This window comes from Dipodomys spectabilis, unplaced genomic scaffold (genome assembly GCF_019054845.1).
Source record: "Dipodomys spectabilis isolate Male_0828 unplaced genomic scaffold, ASM1905484v1 ptg000002l, whole genome shotgun sequence".
NCBI lineage: Eukaryota > Metazoa > Chordata > Mammalia > Rodentia > Heteromyidae > Dipodomys > Dipodomys spectabilis.
Genome location: NW_024870679.1, coordinates 10204372 through 10228211, shown reverse-complemented (window position 1 = coordinate 10228211; position 23840 = coordinate 10204372). Strand labels below are relative to the sequence as shown.

The 23840-nt window shown below is 39.4% G+C and overlaps 2 protein-coding genes across 2 annotated transcripts in view; one reads left to right on the top strand and one right to left on the bottom strand.

Annotated features, from left to right (window-relative positions):
* Slc30a7 (solute carrier family 30 member 7) overlaps positions 1-13717 on the top strand; it is a 52367-nt gene extending 38650 nt beyond the window's left edge. Inside the window, exons 10-11 of the mRNA XM_042674859.1 lie at positions 2356-2505; positions 11574-13717. Coding sequence (XP_042530793.1) covers positions 2356-2505; positions 11574-11621 — 198 coding nt within the window. The 3' untranslated portion in view covers positions 11622-13717. The remainder of the gene's footprint in view (positions 1-2355; positions 2506-11573) is intronic.
* A 6013-nt stretch (positions 13718-19730) lies between these two features.
* The window catches only part of Dph5 (diphthamide biosynthesis 5), a 35004-nt gene continuing 30894 nt past the window's right edge, over positions 19731-23840 (bottom strand). The window contains exon 8 of the mRNA XM_042680729.1: positions 19731-23189. Coding sequence (XP_042536663.1) covers positions 22984-23189 — 206 coding nt within the window. The 3' untranslated portion in view covers positions 19731-22983. The remainder of the gene's footprint in view (positions 23190-23840) is intronic.

Here is a 23840-nt window from a genome sequence, read left to right as displayed (position 1 = left end):
GGCATGATGCAGAAAGGGAGCAGTGGCTTGAAGGTTAGAGAGGGGGCAGCAGTGCGTTCTGTGGAGGCAGGCCTTGGACACTAAGACTTAGACTCAGCTCTAGTTTGATGAGAAACATCAGGAGCCTTTGGGCAGGCGGAGTGTCATGGATCTTGTGTCTATAAGATGATTTTTTTCTCTATGTATTGAACAAATTACAGGCAGCAGAGAAAACCAGTCAGGAGACCATTGCCATCTTAAGTGAGGAAAACAAAATAGTGGTTGAGACTGTAGGGGTGGCAGTGAAGATGGAGGTGGACATTCAGGATGTTCTCTGGGTAGTGGATTCCTAGTGGGAGAAAGGTGTTGCCTCACAGCTTGGTGAGCACTAATGCTACTTGTTGAGGTTGAGGCTAGGTTGGTGCTTGCTTGGAGGGGGATGGACAGTCCCCCATCAAGAGTTATAGTTGGGATATTTTATAGTGAACTGCCTGCTCTTCCAGGGAAATGGCAATGGAATTGCAAATCTGGGATTTGGGGGACAGATTAGGACTAGCAAACCGAGTCATCAGTATATGGATAACATGCAAAGAATTGCTGAGACTACTCTAGGAGATAATGTAGTTCTGTAACTGTGGCCCCTTGGTACATCACCTTTATGATAACAATAAAAAATTTAAACAGATTTTTTTTGTTAGTACTGGAGTTTGAACTCAGAGCCCCACACTTTCTAGGCTTTCTCCTGGCTGGTATGATACCACTTGAGCTCTGACAGCTTGCTTAGTCATCGTTAATGGAGGCCAGCGCATAAGTTCATAGTAATGGAGGCCAACGCATAAGTTCATAGTCTAGATATTGGTGTCATTTCACAAGAAGAAGTATTTACTTGTTTTTAAAATAGAATATTTCAGATAAACATCATCCCATAGAACTTTTCCCAGTAATGGAAATATTCTATGTCCACACTGTTCTGTGTCTGCACTGTCCAAGACTGTCCAGTATGGAATCGATGCCACGTGTGGCTGGTATAACTGCCTTTCTTAAATTAATTAATGCATGTCTAGTGGCTATGTATTGAAGAGCAGAGTTCTAGATCATGATAATAGTGGTGCTGGGGGAGAGGGAGTAAGTGGAGGAACTGGTCAAGCTGCAGGACATTGATGAAGGAGTGGAGCTCCTGACAGTGCAAGGACATACCCACACTTCCTGGAAGGTTCCGTTACAAATAGAAGCAGACAGTGGAAAGAGGAAAGCAGACAGTGACAAAAGATTTTTTTGTGTGGCTTCTATTTTTTCTTTATTGAAAAAGCAGTGATATCATTCAGGAAGATCAATGCTACAGGAAAATGAAGAAACTATCAGAAAATCTTTTTAAGATCTTTTGTTAACCTTGAAGGCAAGACCAGTGACTAGGATTGTGGAAGAGAGGACACGGGGACCACTTTCTGCAGGAAATATTCATTAGTATGTCTGCTAACATAACTGAAAGAAAGAACCTTGGTAGAACACCTGCCTAGTAAGTGTGAAGCCCTGGGTTCAAATCCCAGTACTTCCAAACATGCAAAGAAGTAGCAAGAATAGCCGGGCGCCAGTGGCTCACGCCTGTAATCCTAGCTACTCAGGAGGCTGAGATCTGAGGATCGTGGTTCAAAGCCAGCCTGAGCAGGAAAGCCCGTGAGACTCTTATCTCCAATAAACCACCAGAAAACCAGAAGTGGTGCTGTGGTAGAGTGCTTGCCTTGAGCTGAAGAGCTGAGGGACAGTGCCCAGGCCCAGAGGTCAAGCCCCACGACTGACAAAAAAAAAAAAAAAAAAAAAAAAAGAACAAATTATTATGGGGTGCCTGCCTAGCAAACCTGAAGCTTTTAAGTTGTAACTCACCAAAAATAAATAAGAAGAAAATAATGTTCTCTATTGTTATTTGTCAGTGCAAACATCTTTTGTTGTTGTTATTGTTGTTGGTACTGAGAGTTGAACTCTGGGCTTCATTCTTGCAGAAGGCTCTCTACCACTTGAGCCACACTGCCACCTGTTTTTGGTTTAGTTACTTTTCAGATAAGGTGTTGAGATTTCGGCCAGGCCAAAGCTGGACTGCAGTCCTTCAGTATACCTCCCACATATCTAGGGCGACAGGGTGGCACTAACTATGCTCAGTTTATTTTTTGAGGTAAGGTCTTGGTAATTTTTTGCCTTGAGCTGGCCTTGACACAAATCCTCTCAATCTCTGCCCCCTAAGTAGCTTGACACTGGTGTGAGTCACTGCACTTTTTTCCTTTCAACTACAAGATAAGAGTCTGTGTTTACTGATGCATTGCATAATAATTTAAAGGGGGGGAACTCTTGGTTTTGATGTTAATGTCTGCCCTTGAATTTCAGGTGCAGCAGTTACAAGGAGTTTACAGTTTACAAGAGCAACACTTCTGGACTTTATGTTCTGATGTCTATGTTGGGACCTTGAAGTTACTCGTAGCACCTGATGCTGATGCCAGGTGGATTTTAAGCCAAACACATAATATTTTCACTCAGGTATAACTTTCTGTTACCACCCATTTTTCAGAGTCTTAAAGTTTTTTGTATCTATCAGTTATTTAAGGTATTCACTATTTATAAGCTACAACTTCCAAGTGAAAGCGGATTTTCCTACTGTGTCGGAGAATCTTAAGACACGTCAGATGCTGTCTCAGGCCAAGAATTCCATCATGGTATGGGAATAAGCATAATACTGGGTGACATTAGCTAAAAGCCAATCTGTAGTCTCTTTTTCTTAACAGACACCATACATAACTATAACTATATGTTCTGTGTGTTTTAATAGCTTAATTATAATAGGCAATTGAGTTTTCCTCAATGCAGGTTGAGTATTTCTTTTCAAAATGCTTAACATTAGAAATGTTTCAGACACCATACATAACTATAACTATATGTTCTGTGTGTTTTAATAGCTTAATTATAATAGGCAATTGAGTTTTCCTCAATGCAGGTTGAGTATTTCTTTTCAAAATGCTTAACATTAGAAATGTTTCAGATTTGTTTTCCTGATTTTGGGAACATTTTTATAGACCTTAACCAGGTGAGTATCCCTAATCTGAAAATCTGAAAATGCATCAAAATGGGTGTCAGTTGACTCCCTTGTGAACCTGGATTGTGTAGTAGTTCACATAGGCAGGTAGGTGTTGGATTCAGCATAATAATGGTGTTGTCCTTAGAGAAGATTAGGAACTATGTGCTAAAGGTATCCTAGTGTAAGAATGTCTAATCTTTGAACATTTCAGGAAAAATAAAAGTATTGATCAATAAGGATGTAGAGATATAAACCAAATGTGGCAGAATGAAACTGGAGAGGGTATTTATTGTATTATTCTTTTGCTTTAATGTTTTAATAAAATGGGGAATTTTTAATAAAAAATGTGGCTTCCCGTTGCTATCAGGACAAAGCACTAACTTCCTGTCATAGTTCAGTTATCTTTCTAAATCTCCCTCCTGCTTTCCATTGCCAGGCGTTTCCTCCTCCAGACCCACTAGACTGTCGGCTTGTCTGTGAAGACAGAACCCTACTCTATTTTAACCTTTAAGATCCCTGGGCAGAATTATGTCATCCTATGACATAGGCATCACATCACACATAATTGCTTTTTTCTCTTTTTTCCCTCTCTTTCCTACCTATCTTACATCTTCCGTTCTCCTTCTTTGTCATTCCTTCTGTTCTGGGCAGTAGAACAAGATACACAGTTCAGCTAGATTCAGGACATTAGCATAAATTAAACAGTCTATTCTGTAATGAGGAGATGTGTGGGGAGGTCCCTTTGGGAATGAATTAATGACATAATCATGTGTAATTAGGATTTACTCTAATCCATTCTTCCATGCAGTCAGGATTTACTCTAGTATACAACAATACGCTAGAACATCCATTTATTCTGGAGCTTTAATAACTAGATCTTTTTTTGTAACAGACACTGTGTGTAAGTGTGCATTATTGTGACTTTCATAATGAAGCATGCAAGTCCTTCACAGGAGTTCCTGTGCATACTTCTTCCATGTTTAAGGAGCAGGAGGAGGAGGCGAACCATGGCCGATCAGGCTTCTCTCCTTCCCTTGACCTTTCTCCTCCGTCCTTCTGGAGGAACTGCCCCTGCCCACCTCTGAGACATACTGGCCCTCCGAAGGCCTGGGCACTGAGGCAGTTTTCTCTCTGAAAAGAAATGACGTTTCTAGGTTGAGAAGTGAGCCAGCCTGCTGTCTGGGCTTAGGATCACTGAAGTTGAATGAAGTAGGCAGAGGGAGGTTCAGAAATCTTGGCTTTCAAAAAGGCTGAACTTGAAAGTTTATTCAGCTGCTGCTTTGGTTTTGGAAACTGCATTTGGGCTTGGGATAAGTTCAACTTTCTTATCAGCCAAGGTCATGACAGCTTCCTTTTCTTCTCCGCAGACACCAGTGACTCCTCTTTGAAGCTTGCGATGTATATAGTTCAATGCATTTTTTCCTGCCAGGGTGGAGGGAGTGAGGGATCACCCCACTAATGATTTTCATTTATACATTTAATGGTTAATAATTCTAAAGTTGTTTTATGGTTACTTTTGTAGGGTGTGTATATATGTGCATGTGTGCATGCATGCGCACGTATGTGCTGATCCTGGGGCTTAAACTCAGGGCCTGGGTGCTGTCCCTGAGCTTTTCTGCTAGTTCTTTACCACTTGAGCCATAGCTCTACTTCTGGTTTTTTGTTTTTTTTTTTGTCGTTTATTTTGTTTTGTTTTGTTTTTTTTGTAGTTAATTGAAGATAAGGGTCTCTTGGAGTTTACTATCTGGGCTGCCTTTGAACTTTGATCCTCAGATCTCAGCCTCCTATGTAGCTTGGATTATAGGTGTGAGCCAACAACACCTGGCCTACTTTTGTAGTTCTTACATAAGCAAAATTCAAAACCTTTAAATTTGCCTTCCTTCTCTGTTTATACTCTAGCAATGCATGTCTTTAGAAAATGAATATATGTCAGGATTTGAATAACATTTTCATTTCATACATTTAAAAATCTTTTAAATGATATTTTATTTTTATTACAGCTCAGTCATAAGTTATTTTATTTTATTTGTGAACATACTGTACAGAGGGGTTTCAATTACATGGGCAGGATAATACATACATTTCTTACCAAGCATTGCAGCCTCCTCCTTTGTTTACCCTTCATATCCCTTCCCAGCCTCTCCCCTCCACCCCCATCTTCCCCCCCGCCCCCCAGTCATAAATTTTACCTATCAAAAATGAACTCAATTTGGTCCTTTCTTTCTTTTCGTATTGGGGATTGAGCCCAGAGACTGGCACGTACTACATGAATGCTCGACCTTTTGTGCCATGTTCCCACATTTGTATTTTGGTTTGAGATCTCACTGATTTTGCCTAACCTTGAACTCTTTATGTTCATGCCTTAGCTTTAGAAGTAGCTGGAATTACAGGCATAAGCCTCCATGTTCAATATAGATATCTTTCTTATACTTGGCCTTAAATCAGAATTTAATAGTTGTAGGCTAAAAAAATTCTCATTAAAACTTCCATGAGAATAACTTTAAACTGAAAAGACTGAGAATTATAACTTTGTTTTGCTTATAAATAAACTGTAGTCTTGTCACTATTTTAGAACTAATATTAAGCTATTATCCTTTGAAATCTCATTTCTCAGAGTTACTAGTTAATCTTTAACAGCTAAAGAAATAGTCTTGCTATATTTGAATGCAGAATAATACTGTAAATTGCTGGAAGTCACTTCAGAATCACACTCTGACGTTACTAGTTAAATAATAATCCATAGAAAAAGTCTTCTTTTTATCCATTTGCACTGTTTTCTGTTAACAAGAGGTTTTTACTTGGGATTTGATGAAATAAAAAGTTTAGATTTTATGGAAAGGGAAAAGGAAGTAAGATACTGGATTATAAAGCAATTAAACATTTCCTATTTTAAACTGACGGGTATCACCTAATTTTTAAACCCCAGACTTCCTGATTATACTATAATCTTACATTTTTAATGCACTTTTATTTTGTTAGAAATACTGCTGAAGCAAAAGCTATCTAGGCATTCACATGCAGGGAGAACAAAAGAAGATACTTAGAGGAGGAACACGAAGGCACAATGCCTATGTGCCTCTAATCATATAAAAATAACTCCAGGAAATGGGGGGAAAATGGAACACTAGATTATGCTTGAGGTACTCTATCCTCTTCATTTCTCCTCCAAACTGCCATTCCTATTGCGTATTTTTCTCCCACCGGGAACCACCTTAGTCCCTTCTAGCTCTTCTGCCATGTCTATTGTGCCTATTAACTCATAAGCCCTGGCTTCCTGCTTCAGCTTTGTGTGCTGTTTTCTGACTTCAAAAAAGAAGTTAACACTGATAGGAAGGAACGCAAAATCCTCCTCCCAAACCCAAACGGGAGTTCCCTGGGTTTCAGACTCTACCCTCTGCAGTCTCCTGTGGCCACAATTCCTTCCTGCCTCTCACCAGTAACCTCATCCAGCCTTGCTCTCCCAGCATGAAGTATCAGAGGGGAGCAGAAGGGCTCTGCCCCTATGTAGGTAGATTGCTATGTTTCCACCTTTTCCAGCTTTTCCTTTTTTTTTTTTTTATATTTTGATTGGAATGATGATGTATAGAGGTTACATATTATAGGTTACAGTTAAATATGTCAGGTAATGAGTTCATTTTTTTTTTGAACAGTGTCACCTCTTCCCTCTTTTTCTCCCAGTTTTTCCATCTTGATCCCCTACCCCCACAAGTTGTATAGTTCATTTTCAATATAGTGTCTAGTGAGTCTCATTGCTTAATTTGTTCACCCTTTGTCCCACTATTTCTGTGTTCCTCCTTACCCTCCACAAAACACATTAACTTACATACAAGAAAAAAAGAAGAGAAAACAAAAACAGCAACAAAAGGAGAAAAAGAGGAAAAAGAAACCACAAAAAGCATAATAAAAAACAAACCTCATTTCCATTCGATCAACATCATTTTATATGGTTATATGCATATAACTATTGAGCCTTTGTGATCCTCTCCTATAAATATCCTCCTTTGGTCTCATTGTGAATGTTTGGAGACCTGTTTACTTTATCCTATCCAAGTGTAACTTTTTCTGTCTTTTATTATCCATGTGTTTAATTGTTGATTTATAGGTACTTACCACAAATGAGGGAAACATGCAAACTATATTTCTTTGGATCTGACTTCTCTTAATATAATTTTTTCTCAAGTCTTTCCATTTCCTTGCAAATGGGGCAATATCATTCTTTCTGATGGAAGTATAGAATTCCATTGTGTATATATATACATTTTCTTGATCCATTTGTCCACTGAAGGGCAGCTGGGTTGATTCCATATGTTGGCTATGGTAAACAATGCTGTAATGAACATGGTTGTGCTGGTGACTTTAGTGTGGCCTTAGTTGTGGTCAGTTGGGTCAATGCCCAAGAGTAGAATTACTGGGTCATAGGGACAGGACACTCTTGTTTAGTCTTTTGAGGAACCTCCGTACTGTTTTCCAGGGTTGAATAAGATCTTTACGCTATGCACCAGACAAAGACTTCATATCTAAAATAAAGTTAGAGTTCAAAAAATTAACTGCCTCCCCCCCAAAAAAACAAATCCTCAAACAAACAACCCAATTAATAAATGGGCTAAAGACTTGAAGAGAAACCTCAGAAGAGGAAGTAAGAATGGCCAATAGACACATGAAGAGATGTTCAACTTCTCTGGCCATGAAAGAAATGCAAATCAAAACAACATTGAGATTCCACCTCACCCCAGTTAGAATGGGCATTATCAAGTAAACCAACAGATGCTGGCAGGGATGTGCCCAAAAGGGAACTCTTCTACACTGTTGGTGGGAATGTAAACTTGTTCAACCACTCTGGAAAACAGCTTTTCCTTACTGTGTCTTTAAGACATAGTAATTTTTCTTGCCTTCTTTGCAAACTTTAGCTATCTTCCTTATCTTTCTTCACATGGATGTGAAATCCACCAGACCACTACCTGAAGGAGGTTGGGGTATTGATGTAAACAGCATATCCATAGGCAGGCCAGCATACCTGTAGGTTCATTGTTTTCAATTAATGCAGTTGGTTTATGTGCATCGGTTGGTTAATAATAGTGGGGATAACAACAACAGTAAGATTAGCAACAGCATCAATACCTGGCATTTACCAAGGGCCTGCCAGTTACAAACACTGAGATGGGTTTGGAACATCTTCATCTGTCCTCACAAGACAATGTACAGAAAAAGAAACCTAGACTCAGACCATTGTTACTTCTACTTTTATTTTGTGCAGTGCTAGGGGTTGAACCCAAGGTCTTGTGCATGCTAGGCAAGCACTCAGTCCGCAGTATACCTCCAACCCTTGATTTTTTTGAGAGAGGGTCTTGCTGTGTAGACCAAGTTGGTTTACATCCTCATATCTCTGCCTCTTCAGTGCTGAGATTATAGGACCACACCTAGGCCCACTATTATTCTTAGGAGTTAGTCTAATTCACCCACCATTTTAATGTTTCACATGATAGAGTAAGATGGTTTTTCAAGACTTGATCTTCAAGGGCTAGAAGTGAATATATTGGCAAAAACTAAAGTAGAAAGCTTTTATAGCTTTTGTCTGGTAAAGAATACAATAATTTTCTGTAGTCTATTCCTGTTTGTTTTTTCTAAGTTTTAAACTTGTTTTTTATTCTCCTTTCTGTAACAATGAGTATTTGTTGAGGATATTCTAAGCTTGTAGAACTAGGCTGACATTTCTTTCTTTCTTTCTTTCTTTAATTTATTTATATATTTTTTTGGGGGGAGGGTCCGGTCGTGGGGCCTGAACTCTGGGCCTGGACGCTGTCCCTCAGCTCTTCAGCTCAAGGCTAGCGCTCTACCACTTGAGCACAGCACCACTTCTGGCTTTTTTCTTTTTGCTTATGTGGTGCTGAGGAATCGAACCCAGGGCCTCAGGCATGCAAGGCAAGTGCTCTACCACTGAGCCACCTTCCCAGCCCCGACATTTCTGTTTTTAGAAGCTTACAAATGTTCAAAGTAACTACCCCTGCCCCCCTTTTAAAAAATGGTTGACTGCTGGAATATGCTGTCTTTGTGGTGTCGGTAAAGCACAGCAAACCTGGTTTGCATTCAGGGAATTGGTGGTATCCTTGGAAATTCTACCTGTCTCTCTACTTTGAAGGAAACTGAAAGAGGAAAATGAGTAGCTGGAGAATTTGAAGTTGCCCCCATTGGAACAAATGGATGAAGTAAAATTGTTTGTTTTCATTTTTGCTGTTAGATGGAGCTTTGGTAGAAAGCTGTAGCCCCTGGGGGCCTGATATCAGCTTGAGTGATTAACTCATGATTATGCAAAGATAATTTATCTAGCCTCTTTGTTTTCCTGCTTTCTTTTTTATTGCCTTGGGCAATTCCTTTCTTATTACCAGCTTCACTGTAATGTAAGGCTTGGAATAAGCAAACCCAGAGACAGTGAGAGCAGCTCAGCTTATTTTTCCATTTTGCTTTCATTAACAATTTTAAAACAGAAAAGATAAGAACAGTTTATTTGCTTTATGATTATAAATACAGGAATTTTGCAAAGTAATTCCTAAGTGCAGTTATTTCTGGAGTCATCTAGATTGAGCAAATTAAATCATACAATTCAAATACTTTATAAAGCATTTATACCACCAAAATGCCTTCTCTTCTCACATTCACAACAAGATCCTTACAACAGTGCTTGGTATGTATCAAACATTTATTAAATATTTGTCAAATATATATAGTAAATATATACAAGTATATATATATAGTACATATATACAAATATTGGGTGTTCTCCAGGACAAATCATGTGGTTATTTATTAGCTGGGTTTTCTTTTTTCTTTTGTACCAATTTTTTTTTGGGGGGGGGCAGTTTGGTCGTGGGGCCTGAACTCTGGGCCTGGACGCTGTCCCTCAGCTCTTCAGCTCAAGGCTAGAGCTCTGCCACTTGAGCCACAGCGCCACTTCCAGCTTTTTTCTTTTTGCTTATGTGGTGCTGAGGAATCGAACCCAGGGCCTCATGCATGCAAGGCAAGTGCTCTACCACTGAACCACCTTCCCAGCCCCTATTGTACCAATTTTGAGGCTTGAACTCAGGGCATTGTCTCTGAGCTTTTTTACTCAAGGTTAGTGCTTTAAATGGCTTCACTTTGACTTTTTGGAAGTTAACTGGAGATAAGAGTCTCATAGACTTTCCTGCTTGGACTGGGTTGGAACCACGATCCTCAGATCTTAGCCTCCTAAATAGCTAGAATTATAGATGTGAGCCACTGGTGCCCAGCTCATCAGTTTTAAAATGAGAACAACTGGGATTTGCTTTTCATTTGTCGCTGTGGACTTTAGGAGTACTAAATTCACCCATTTTTCTACCATAAGTGTTAACTAAGAGAGAAAACTGATAATAACAATATGTGCTATAAGTTTGAGTCAAAGTTGTGACATATCTTAGGGAGAATTTTATTTAACTTCTGTGGCTGGCTGATAATGTTAGGTACGATTCGCCCCACTGTACTCCTTAGAGCAGACCTGACTCCTGCGCTTACCCTTGGCACCTCCTACCTGAATGCCAAAGGAAGTAGTGGTGGTGATCCACTTTCTAGCCCTGCTTTGTACCTTTTCCTAGAAGGTGTGGACTAGAAAGAACTTATTTGTGACTTACATTTATTCATTTGAAGAAAGTAACTCATAGAATTTTAGTTCCTTCAATAAATGTTCATGGGTCATGTATTATGGGTCAGGTATCACATAAAGTTCTGGAAGTAGGGAATGCCCAAAAGAAGGCATCATTATTTCCCTGCAGAGAACCATGGTAACCAGTGAGTCCAGTGAATAAGATGAGTAATCTATCATGATAAGTAATCTTATCATGGGAAGAGTATGTTTGGGAGAAGGGGGGTGGAAAGACATTTCCCTCCTCTGCTCCAAGCAGTGCTTTTTCTCTGGCACAACTGTCTCCTTGCTTATTTGCTCATCATCTGTCCTCCTCCACCAAGCTCCCAACAGAGCATAAACTAAGAGTCCAGGTTAGTGTTGATTTGCTTTGCCTACTTTGGTATTCCTACCTAGGTGTAACTCCACTGTACGGATTGCACAGTAACTGTGTTGGAGTAGGGAATGGTCAGGAGAGGCCTCACTGATGCCTCTGTGGGCATATGGTGAGAGAGAGGATGTCTTGTGGAACAGGAGGGAGTTCCAAGCAGAATGGCCAGTGTGGTGGAGGCAGAATGAGCCAGTGAGCGGGTAGTGGTGGATTCAACAATGAATTCAGACAGGAATGGACCAGCGTATGCAGGCGTTGGAGCCTTTAGAAGGGTAGGGTTAGCTGCAGAGTGAGCTGCTGGAGGGCTGGACTGACTGAGATGAAGGGGACCTTGAAGGGTCCAGTGCTGTGGTGGGAGGTAAAATTTGGTTGGAATGACTTTGAGACAGCAAATAGGAGTAACCTATTGAGGGGTTTTGTTACCTAAGTTAGTGGAGATGGGGATGTATCCAGAAAGGATGTTTGTTACGGGCTGGTTTCCTAATTTTTCTTTCTTTCTTTCTAACCTGCAGGCTGGAGTGAGGCAGCTTTATGTACAGATTGACTTTGCGGCCATGTAGCGAATGAAGAAAAATTACTTTCTGGACCAAATTTTTCTGGTACTGTACAATCCAAAACATTGTACCCAGCTCTTTAGAGAAATCATGGCCACAACTCCAGCTCCTGGCAGACCAGGTAGCCAGCCACGTGTGCCCTGCAGGGAGCACGGCAGAGGTCGCTGCTGAGACAGGGTCGCTGCATGGGTCTTGCTTTGTGCTCTCCCCACCAAGCCATTCTGATTGCTGAGGTTTCTGGTTTTGTTCTAGGGTGTTGGTTTGTCCTATATATACTTCTTTTCTTCTTTATTTGGCAATGGCGGTGGAGGTTCACATTAGATGCCTTCACTCTGTCCCCTCACCCCACCCAGCCAGTGAGAAATTCAGATTGTGAGCCTGCAGCCATCTGAAATATCTTCACAGAAGCTGCTGGAAACCACTGCTTTTATCCTCTCAAAACCAGTGTTACTTTAAAAAAAGAAAAAGAAAAAGAAAAGCTGTTTTATACGTAATGTCACAGTTGTTGACGATCTTCAGTATAATCATATGTTTGTAAAACTGTTTGTACCTTGCAAACTTATAAACCAAACCATATTGGGTTTTCAAAGTGCCTTTGTATTAGCAAATGTATTTGCCAACATAGAAGTGTACCATCAAGTTCATGTGTATTCTGTAATCTGTATAAAATAAGACTCTTGCAAGTAAAGTATACAGAGTGTTGTGTACTTCCAGCCTAAGATAGATATTGAAGTTTCTTTTTATTGTTTTATCTCATCAAAAAAGTGTTCGATTTTTAAAAAATCAATAATCATATTAAATTACTTTGTGAACTGGACTGTGTTTTCAGACCTTTACAGATGGCTCTATTACAGAGAAAATTGTTTTGACCTGCAACATCTACTCGATTCCAAATTTCTATAAAGGCTTGGTAATAACTTCCAACAGCTCTCCTTGCTATTTTTATGGACTGTTAATGGCTGGGAAAGGCAGTGTGGACTGAAGCAGTGACAGAGGCGGCAGCCGTGTTCTGAGTTCCTGTTCTTTATTCAGATGCCAAGAGGCACGGGGTGCAAGCTCTCAGTGCTGCTGTTCTCAGGAGCCGACGGCAGCATCTGACTGCATTTGCACAGGTAGAGGTATGAAGCAAATGTGGTGATCTAACACAGGTATCTTAGGGGGGAAAAAATTAAGTTGCTTTTCTAGGTTCTTCTCTGTTTGAAAAGTAAAACATCAATTTGAGATGACAAGTGTTTACACACTCAAATATTCTGTTTTATGAAGCAATACTGGACATTCTCCTGTTATACTAAATTTTATCATAATATACATTCCCTTTATCTAAAAATGTTGATATTGGTGAGGGTGATATTGCAGGGTGAAATGGAAAATGATTGCTCACTGCTAAGAATGTAGATCAATAATAAGCACTTTTTTAGCATGGTGGTAGAAATTATTATTGAATTTCTTCTAGGTTTTAGAGCCTCTCTCTCTCTACTTGTAGCCTACTTTGTGGCTTGTTCTATATTTTGATAAATACTCCACTTCCTTCATGCTTTTCTAAACTGCAAATGGAGTGGAATTTCCTACCATGTTTGCTCCCTGCCAGGCAGTTCTAAAGCTAAGAATTCCTGTCATCGGTGGTTTAATTGAAACAACAGTTAAGGTTTTTAGGAGGGAAAGTATAAAGCAAATGCCCAGATACCAGTCTTTCTATTTTCATTACAAAGTAAGACCTTGGAGATCTTCTGTGGGTTTTGGTATATTAGAGGAAATAACAGCTCTGGATGTAGGCAGCGATTTTGGATGTGTGCCTACACAAACTAATTATGTGAAACTGTTCTGACATTTCACATATGGAGATAGTTGCACTAGTTTACAAAATTTGCCCTTGGGTTTTGAAAATCCAAATGTGCTTTTCACTGACCCCCCCTTCTTGTACCATTTTATCTAACTGTATCCGTAGAGTACAAATCCATGGATGACTTTTCCCTTTGGTAAGGCACAGAGTATGCAGAGCGAGCTTGGTGGTACACACAGGAGATTGCCAGCTAGAACACTGGCAGGGTGGCATTAGCATTTGTGGTTTAATTAGATGTCTGTACACCCATGTACACACCAGGGGGGAAAAAAACTAAAGTGAACAGAACTGCTTTTTCAAAGGAAATGCTTCCTTATCAGTGTTGTGGCACAGATACTACTAAAGTAGGCAGTATGTTCACTGAGAAATACCACTTGATTATGGCTATAAAATAACTTTAGAATGCCCTTAAGATTGGGTTGACTTGTACAAAACTGAACCAAAAATTTGCCACTAATTTAAAGACCAAAGTTTTCTCCAGGGGAAAAAATTGTATTGCTCAGAAACACACCTATACTAGTTATTTTTAAAATTCCTTTTTTTTTGCTCAAGATGAAGAGTTTAGCATTGGCAGTCTTGCTCATTTTGCTAGCAACTTCCCAGACCCACTGTGGAGAGCACTAGCCCCTTCTTCTCTAGGTTATTCCTCCTGTAGTGCGGGCAGGAGGTGGTACCAGATGTCATCTGACAGCGTCTGGAATGTCTTGCCGTTCTTCAAAGCCTAAATATGCATACTGTAACCAAAATACTGTGACTTTTGTGCACTTCTGAAAAAGCAGCCCGAGTAGCGATCAGAATTCTGTGTTTGCTCCTATGGATGAAGCAGTTTTGACCAAGATTAACACGGATGTGTAAGTCTGGGCTTTAAGAATATCTTTATTACATGAATGAAATTTGACATCTAAGCATGGACTGTGGCTTAGAAGCAAGTAGTCAAGCTCTACCTCTCATTTTACAAAAGATGAGAAAAATGAAGCCCAGAGAAGTTGTGCTAGACAGACAGTGGCAAAGCCAACACTAAAATTCAGATCTGACTCCAAGTGGAGAGTTGGTTAGACCCTACTGTGCTGTTTTTCCAGTGTAATATTTGCCTTTCTGTAAATGTGATTGACTATTGTTTGTTTGTAAATAAAGGTCATATGACCTCCATCTTTGGTACATTAAGGCACTTTATTAATGGAATTTTGTCTCATTTTTCATATCTAATTATGATTTTTTTATTTCCACAGTGTCCTTTGTGGAAGATGTTACAATAAATATTTTTTTACTCATAGGAAACAAATTCCTGACTTGATGACACTAGTACAATGGCTACTTTTGTTGTTGTTTTAGCTGATGCTAGCTAGGATTTGAACTCAGGGCCTCCCATTTGCTTAACTTGTTCAACTGGTGCTCTTCCACTTCAACCATGCTTCCAGCTCAACTTTTTGCTGGTCATTTTGGAGATGAGTCTCATAAACACCTGCATCTGTGGCCTTGTCTTCCAGCTTTTAGCCTCCTGAATAGGGTTCCAGGTGTGTGCCTGCTGGTGCTTGGGTTTACAATGGCTCTTTTACTATTTCAAGCAGAACTTCAGCCCACTTTAAGGATTGCTTAGATTCTATAGTGTGATAAAATTAAGCTTTGTTCTTGTTGCTGCTACAAAATTTACCATTGTTGAAACAAATTACTTTCCAAGATGCAAAAAAAACTTAGAAAATGGCAACTATTCTTTGAAGAGCATTTATTAAAAGTCTTATTAGAGGAAGATTGTTTCAAGACATCCCTCAGAAGCCCTAGGAAAGAACCATCAGAGAAGTACAGTTCTATTCAAAGGCCAGATGGCTGGGAGGCCTTTGGATGAGGTGAGCTTTGCCTTACGTTAAGCACTTCCTTGCTGAGGGCGTGGCTTCAGAGGTTGAAGGCTAACCTAAGCATTTCCTGACATTTTATACAAAAGGAACTTTGCATGATTTCATGATTTAAATTCATCTGACAACATTTCCAAATGTATTTTCGAGTTCTCATACACCTGAGCAAGGAATCCTTACCCCATTACATGAGACTCTACCGTCCTTTTCTTGGGGAGAGCCAGCAGTACAGTACCAAATCCAAACTCGGTACTTGGTTAATGATGATTCTGTTTTATGGATGCCATTCAATAATGTTTTCAAGGTCCAAGAGGTTGTAGCACATCTAGACATTCCTAGAAAATCAGTACAGTAGGGAGGTGTTGTTTCAAGTGGTCGAGTGCCAGTCTAGCAAGCTTGAGGCCCTGAGCCCAAACCTGCATACCACAGGAGGAGAAAAATGGTGAAAGTTAATGTCACTGACACATTTGTCTTGGAGGAGCAATTTGTAAATTACTTTAACAGATTTCTCCTTTCTACATACTTTACTTATGTGATCTAAAATTACAGGCTGAAAAGAATGAATAAGCACTTTTAAGACAATTTTAAAAAGCAGAACTACAGAGGAAGTCCTGTAAATGCCCTCTGTAAACTCATCTACCAAGAAGTACTAGTTCTCTGTTGTAGGAGTAAGATAAGTATAACTTAATTTAGAACATTACATCCCATACATAACTTTTTGAAATGAAGAAATCGATTTCATGAATGTGTCAACACAGTTTTGAAAATCCAGTGTGTTTTTTTTTTTATCATGATATTGGAAAACTTGTAGATAAGATTTCTTGCTTTGTCTTGTCCATCTTTTTATCTCAGTTTATCATGAATTTACACTTTTACAATCTCTAAATGTTCAGTCAAATAGTAACAGTGATTGTTAGTGATAAGCAAGGATCAAGGAGAGGCTAAACCAGTAATTATTACAAAAATATCTTAGCCTTTCTTTGGCGTTTTACAGAATAAACTTTGTCTGTTTTCTTTAAAGTAGTCATGTGCGCTGCACATTCTTTTGAACATACAGTGGATGGATATGGATGCTTTCATTTGTATATTATTGAAAAATAATTTGGCAGAACTGAGACTACCATGTGGGTCACTTGAATTTTTAGAATTGTGTTGAGCTAAATCAGTAACTGCAGTCTCTTGATTTTAGAGGAAGTTGTCATATTTGTATTAAGAGCCAATGTTTGTCTTCATTTTATATCCAGATGTATAATCATCCAAAACTCTGCAGGGAGTATTCCTTACAGGTGCTTCTATGAAACCCAATGCCTTCACCAGTTTCAATTTTCCTGAAAAATTTTACCATTTTTATTTTGTTCTCTTGTGAATTCCTGAATTTTAGTAGAACACTCCACGATTTCTTTACATTTTCCTTTGTGTTGTTGCTTCCACTTGGTATTGTTGCTTTGACTTCCAGTTAGGAAAAAAAAAGCTGTAGTTTATATTTTGGCAATTGAGGTTTATTTGTTTCGCATACTGTGCATTCCCCACAGTGAATATATTTTGAACTAAATGTCCAGTCTGTCAGGTAATTCCATTGCTTTCTCAAGAAGCTGCCAGTGATACTTCTTCCACGTGATACTTTACCCTAACTTTTCTCCGTTTAACAGATTGTTTGAAATTGGAAATACTGTGAATGAGAAATTGCCAAATCGCTTCTTAGTATATTATAAAAACCCAACAACATTTCACCTCTCTGCTTTTTAAACATATGGCCAAGTCTGGGATTGGGTTTGATTCCTTTGGTGAAGATTATTGTGTCAAAACAGTTGTACAAGCATTCAGGTAGAAGGCTAGGTGTCACATTTCAGGCTGTTCCAGTATGGTGTGAAGATGCTCACTACCTCGAGCATTATGATTGGCCCAAGTGCAATACCATAGATTCATAATGTGTATTTCTCTTTTCTACTTGCACATTTACATTTTGTTTACCCTCCAATGTATTTTAAAAGAATCATGAACAATTGTATCAAAATTCCTTTCAATAAAATTTGTTTAAACCTTTACCTCAATTGTATCAAAATTCCTTTCAAAAACTTTGTTTAAACCTTTACCTCAATTTTGTATTACAAGTTGGGTGAACTGGGAAAGAGCACTGTTGCACCTCATTAGGAGAGAACAGGTACTAAAAGGTTGGAAGTGGCTTCTGTTCATCCTGTCATCTCAAAAAAATCTCAGTGTAGTCCAGCTATTTCCATTGAAGTCAGATTGTCCCCTTACCTCATTTTCTATGATGATCTCATCTTAAACAAGAACATACCTGACATGAACCTTCATCTTCCTTCCAAGGTTTTCCTTCTAATCAGAAGTAGTATTTCTTTTTCTTTCTTTCTGTTCTTTCTGTGCCACTCCTCGGGCTTGAACTCAGGGCCTCAGCACCGTCCCTCAGCTTGTTTTGCTCAAGGCTGGTGCTATAGCTCCACTTCCAGCTTTCAGATGGTTAATTGGAGACAAGAGGCTAATAGACTTTCCTGCTTAGTTTGGCTTCACACTGTGCCCCCCCAAATCTCAGCCTTCTGAGTAGCTAGGATTTCAAATGTGAGCCACTTCTTCCACAAAATCCCAGGCCCCGCTCATCTACCTTTTCAAAAGAATTCCTATCAAAATGACCTTTTTATCCTCACTCTGAAACACTATGTTTGGGCCTTAACACCTGCTTATCTGCAGTGGGCTGGATTTTTCAGGGGGTACAAATGCTCCTTTCTGTTCCACATTTCCACAGCTCCTACCTCTCTGACTTCACTCTGTCTTGTCAACATTGTTTCAAAGTCATTGGTGGCTCCTTTGTCACATCCATGCAGAACTACCGACATCAAAAAATCAAAATAAAGCCAAAAAAACAAACTAAGTTCATCTTTCCCGTTCCAATCTCTTCTTACCCCCAATTCCAGTCAGAATTCTTAGAAATGTAAACACTGCTTTTGCCAACTCTGTTCCTGAGTCTTTCCCTTCTTTGAAATCTGTTAAATTCACCGTTTCCCTTCTTCCTGCCCAGGCCTAGGGCTTGATTGATGGTTGCAAGCAGGATCACATTTTGGAATGGCCTGATTCTAATCTGGTCCAGGCCCAGCTTTCGGTCATACTCATTTCAACCACTCCCTTCCCTCTCCCCCATGCAAAAACAATTCTAGCCTTGACAAGGAGTACAGGAAATTTTGCTGACTGACTGCCCAGGCCTTTCGAAACCGTTGCCTTCCTGATTACCTTTGCCGGTCCCAGCTGTGTCCTGCACTGACTTGCTGGGTATGGAGACCTGCCTGGGGCCTGGCTGACTTCTGTGTCCTCTGGAGTTAACCTCTGGCCTGAGCACAGTATAGAGTGACCCATGGACACCATCCGAGCAGCCTTTTCCATCTACATGGGTTTAGGCAGGAAGCTTCCTAGAATAATGCACCAGTATTTTAATCTTTCTTTAAAAGAAACTTCCCTGTGTGGACTAAGGTAATGCTTTCAGTTTGCACTCAGTGTTCTAGCTCAGGACATTGAGCAGTTCCTTCATGATTTTTGTGTAGGTATGAATGTTTTTGTGTATGTACTGGGACTTGAATTCAGGGCCTGGGCAATGTCCCTTTGGCCCCTTTTCTCAAGGTGACAGGTCTACCACTTGAACCACAGCTTCATTTCCAGCTTTGTGCTGGTTAACTGAAGGTAAGAGACTCATGGAGTTTCCTACCCAGGCTGTCAGGAAAAACCAAAGTCTATAAAAATCATCCAAAACTTACCCATAAAAAATATCCATTTTAAGAGGGCAAAAGACATCGACAGATGCTTCATCAAATGGAATGCAACAATGCCAAATAAACACATGAAAAGAGGCTAAGCATCATTAGTCATAAGGGAAGCAAATTAAAGTCATGATGACAGATGGCTACACACCTATGTAAATAGAAAAAAAAAGGCAACTTCTCAATAGGAAGAACTGGCAAAAATTCAGAGCAATGGGAAGTCCTCGATAATAACAGGAATGCAAAATGGTACAACTACTGTGGAAATCATCTTGGCAGTTTCTTATGGAATTAAATTTAGACTTACTATGGTCCAGAAATTCTCCCATACTCTAGAGAAATAACTTACAAGCATGTATGTGAACATTTTAAGAACTCTATAATTGCTAATAGAAATAACCTAAATATTTCCCCAAAAGGAATAAAGTCTATCCATTTAAAATTATTTTCTATCCATTTAAAATTATTTTTTTACTAGTATAATCTGTCCAAAGGAGTTCCAATTTGACATGTCCATAAATGCATACAAGGCACCTACATGACTCACCTCCTCCATCATTTTCCCTTGTCCCTCTTTGCTCTTCCCAAACCAATCTCAACAAGCTTGCTTAGCACACTTCTTAACAAGAAGAAGGAATACATGTTCGATACATGCAACAACTTGTATGAATCTCAAAAGCATGTTTATAGAAGTCAGACTCATTGTGACATCCAACAAAATGAAAAACAATAGAGAAAGGATACATCAGAGGTCGCCAGGGATTATGAGTCGGAAGAAACAAATAGAAAGGGAACCATGGAATGGAGTTCTTTGGGGTCATGCAATTGATATGTATGTAGATAACAGAGAGGTTTCACTGTAGAATAATGTAACATTTAAACACATTTAACAAACACAGCTGATGGTATAAGTTACTGGGAAAGCCCTTGCCAGTATGCACAAGACATCAAGTTCAAAAGCCCTGCCCCCAACATTGCAATTTCAGGATAGCAAACAACAATACTGGTCATCCTTTTCCTACTAGTGAATAGTAGAATTGTCTTTTTATAATTTCATTATGTCAAAGTTAAATTACATCGAGAATAGACTTGTCAGGCTTAGCAAAAAATAAATAAAGATACTTAAATTTTCATTTTAAATACAAAGAGTTTCCATCAGTTGTGATTTTTGCGTTACCTCTGGTTTTTGTCGGTTTTAACTGATATGGTAGGCATGGTTTTCTTTGTACTTATTGTTTGGAATTCACTGAGCTTAGTGGATCTGCATTAATTGTTTTATTAAATTTGGGACAATTTTGGCTTTTATTTTTTCACATTTTCTCTGCTCTACTTTCTTTTCTTTATGGGAATTCAGTTACATCTACAAAACTGCTTGTGAATGCCATACACTAAGACTCTGCCCAGAATTCTCTCAGGGTGAACATCTGCTCTGTGCTGCTATGCCTGACAATTTGGAGTTGTCTATGTCGTTTACATTTTGAATTTCCATTTGTCATTGATATTTATACCTTATAATCATTTTCATGCCTGAACATAGTTCTAACGGTTGTTTTAAAAATCCTGCTGTACTAAATTTTCTTCCTTTTTTTTTTTTCCAAGACTGGGATTTGAACTCATAATCTGACACTTTCACTCAATGGCTGACACTACCACCTGTGCCATGTCTAAGTTATGTTTAAATAAAACCAGGCTTTACAACATTTTACTGTCTCAGCATTTTTTATATACTCTGAAGCACATTAAGCTTTGTTCTAGCTGGCAGTTAAATTATTGGCTAATCACCGTGATGGAGGGATGATTTTACATTGTGATTAAAGGATTTCCCCTTAATTTTGATAGAAATATCTAGGCACAGGCCTACTTTTTACTAATAGATCATCCTTGGATTTTGAGGGAAAAAAAAACAAAACCCAAGTGCATATCAAGCCCTTGTCACTTGTCAGAATTCGAACTAGAAACTGTCTTCTCTGGAAATACAATGTGTTAGCTTCTGCAGCCTTCTCTAGTGGGGGCTTCCACCAGGTTCTTTGGGATCCCTCTGACATGTGTGTAGTTCAGGAGTCAGCCCAGGACTTCAGATACACAGACAGATGACAAGACTCCTCCTTTGGCACCCTTGTTTCTAAGGGCTCCCTAACAGTACCCTGTCTTCTACTCCCTCAAGCCAGAAGATGGCAACTTTCTGTAGTTCTGACCATCCCCATATCAGCAAGTTCTGGGAGTGCCACAAGGGCAAAAGCCAGGTATTAGCACAGTTCTGTCTGCATCTGACCCCTAAAGGTCCTTAGACAGTTGCTTCCAGAGTTTCTAACAGAAAGCTGGAACATTACAGGCTATTCCACTATTGCCCCAAATAGAAGCCCTTCAGCTTAGGCTTTTTGGGTGTGCAGTAATGAAGTCTGAACTCTTCAGATTACTAAGCAGGCACTCTCCCACTTGAGTACTGATCTAGCCCATTGATGCTTTCGTTGTTTTCAGATGAGAGTATTGGTAACTTTTTGCCTGGGCTGGCGTCAAAGTTCCAATCTCTGCCTGAGTAGCATTTAAAAATTCTTAAATGTTTATAAACACTTTAAAAGAAAGTAACACAGAAATGACTTTAACATATGAGGCTCTCTTCCTTTTAGGGCCCAATGGATGCATGAGATGTTTGAACATATAAAAACCTTTAATTCCAAATGAGATATCTAACATAATTTCTATTGATAATACTAAAAAGAGGGAAATATTTAATTCCTAATGATTTCAAGAGGTCAAATTGATTAGGCCATGAAAATACACAGAACTGAACTAACCTATAACAAAGATCTTTCTATTCTGAACAAAGTACAGAACTTTATGGTTATGATATATAATAAATGAATCTTATTTTAAACTGGGATGGGTGTGGTTGGGAGAGAATAATGGAATCGGGTGACACTGATCAAGATGCATTGTATTCATAAACTGACTGACATGTTGAACTGAAACCCCTTTGTACAACATCTTAAGTGTCCAAATTGTGTAACTGAGAAAAAATGGAAAGAAAAAAGAAAAGATTAGAGAATAAAACAAAATGCCTCTAGACTTCAGCAGAATGAATACAAGTCACATAATTGGGACATCAGCCCAGAGGGCCTGATTTTGTGGCAGTGGCTCAACTGAGCTTTGTGCTAAGTAGGGCTGCTGGGTGAAGATGGACGCTTTCCACTTCTTTTTAGAAGTCTTGGTGCCAGCTGTTGTTAGGATAACTTGACTTACAGTCAGGATATAGACTTTTATAATGGAAGAAAATTATAAAAACTGTATGTGAACAGTTATTGGTCTTTTATTTGCTACACCTCCCACCCCCACTTTTTTTTTTTTTTAACCACTGCAAACTAGGCTCAAAGGGCCACTTTATGCTAACTGGCTTCATAAGTAAAAACTGTTTTTTTTTACATGATTCTGCCTATGGATGTCTAACCACAATCTTCCCAGCTTGGTCTGCTCAACGTGCACGGATCCTGAAAACTACAAGTGATGATCCCTGCTGTCGGAAACCAAACATTTCTGAGTCAAGTTATTATTCTTGTGTGTGTGTGCATGTGCATATGTGTGCTGACTTTTGGGCTGGAACTTAGGGCCTGGGTGTTGCCTCTGGGTTTACCTGCTCAAGGCTAACACTCTACCACTAGAGCCACAGCTCCACTTCCAGCTTCTATATTAGGTAGTTAATTTGGACATGAACTATCCGGGCTGGCTTTGAATTGTGATCCTCAGATCTCAGCCTCCTGGATAGCTAGGATGACAGGCGTGAGCCACCAGTACCTGGCAATTTATTATTTTTTGTCACTTGTGCATATTAGATAAACCAAAAATCTGCTTAATTTGTTATAGAGACAAATATATAACATCCATATCAAACAAGACACAAGAGAAATGTCCGTCAATACTCAGGATTCTGAGCTGTTTTCTTGTATGGTGAACAGACTTAGCATCTCCATCTCCAGTGGATGCATGCTGCCTCCTGTGATAATCAGGGAGTGCAGGGGCTCCCCCAAGTCCACGGTGCACATCTGCTGTAAAGTGCCGGCTGCAATTTTCTGGTTCTCAGCTCCAACCCTGGCTAAGCCAACACAGAGTGTGTCCTCGGTGATTGCTATTGAGAGAGACAGAAAGAAAGAGAAAAGGAGGCAAGGAGGGATGGAAGGATGGAGGGGGAGAGCCAGAAAGAATGCCATTCAGTTCAGCAATGTACCATCTTGCACAATACTAAAAAGATATTAGGACACTGAATAAAGCCTCAACACAGACCAATACTAAGTCTGTAGTGAGTGGCTAAATCTTTTTAGAACATAACTGTTTGAAATAACTCCTTATATTTGTACAGCATTTGTAAAACAGATTCTGAATGAACATGACTGTGACACATAGTTTAAATAAGTTTTGAGACAAGTTCATATTGACAGATACTAGAAAAAAGCCATAGACTTCTGAGTTTCTACTTCACTACCTAATCAGCTATGAGACAAACTAGCTCTCTATTTCTTCCTCTTTCCTTCCCTCTCCATCTCCTTCCCTCCCTCCTTCTCTCCCTCCCTCCCTCCCTTCCATTGTGTCTGTCTTTCTCCTTTTACATTTTGCTGATTAATTGGCAGTAAGAATTTCTAGGAGTTGTCTGCCCCAGCTGGTTTTGAATCTCATCCTCAGATCTCAGCCTCCTGAGTGGCTAGGATTACAGGCATGAGCCATAGGTGTCCAGCCATTTTCTCATTTTTAAAACTGTAATACTACTGTATGTAGTTGTTGT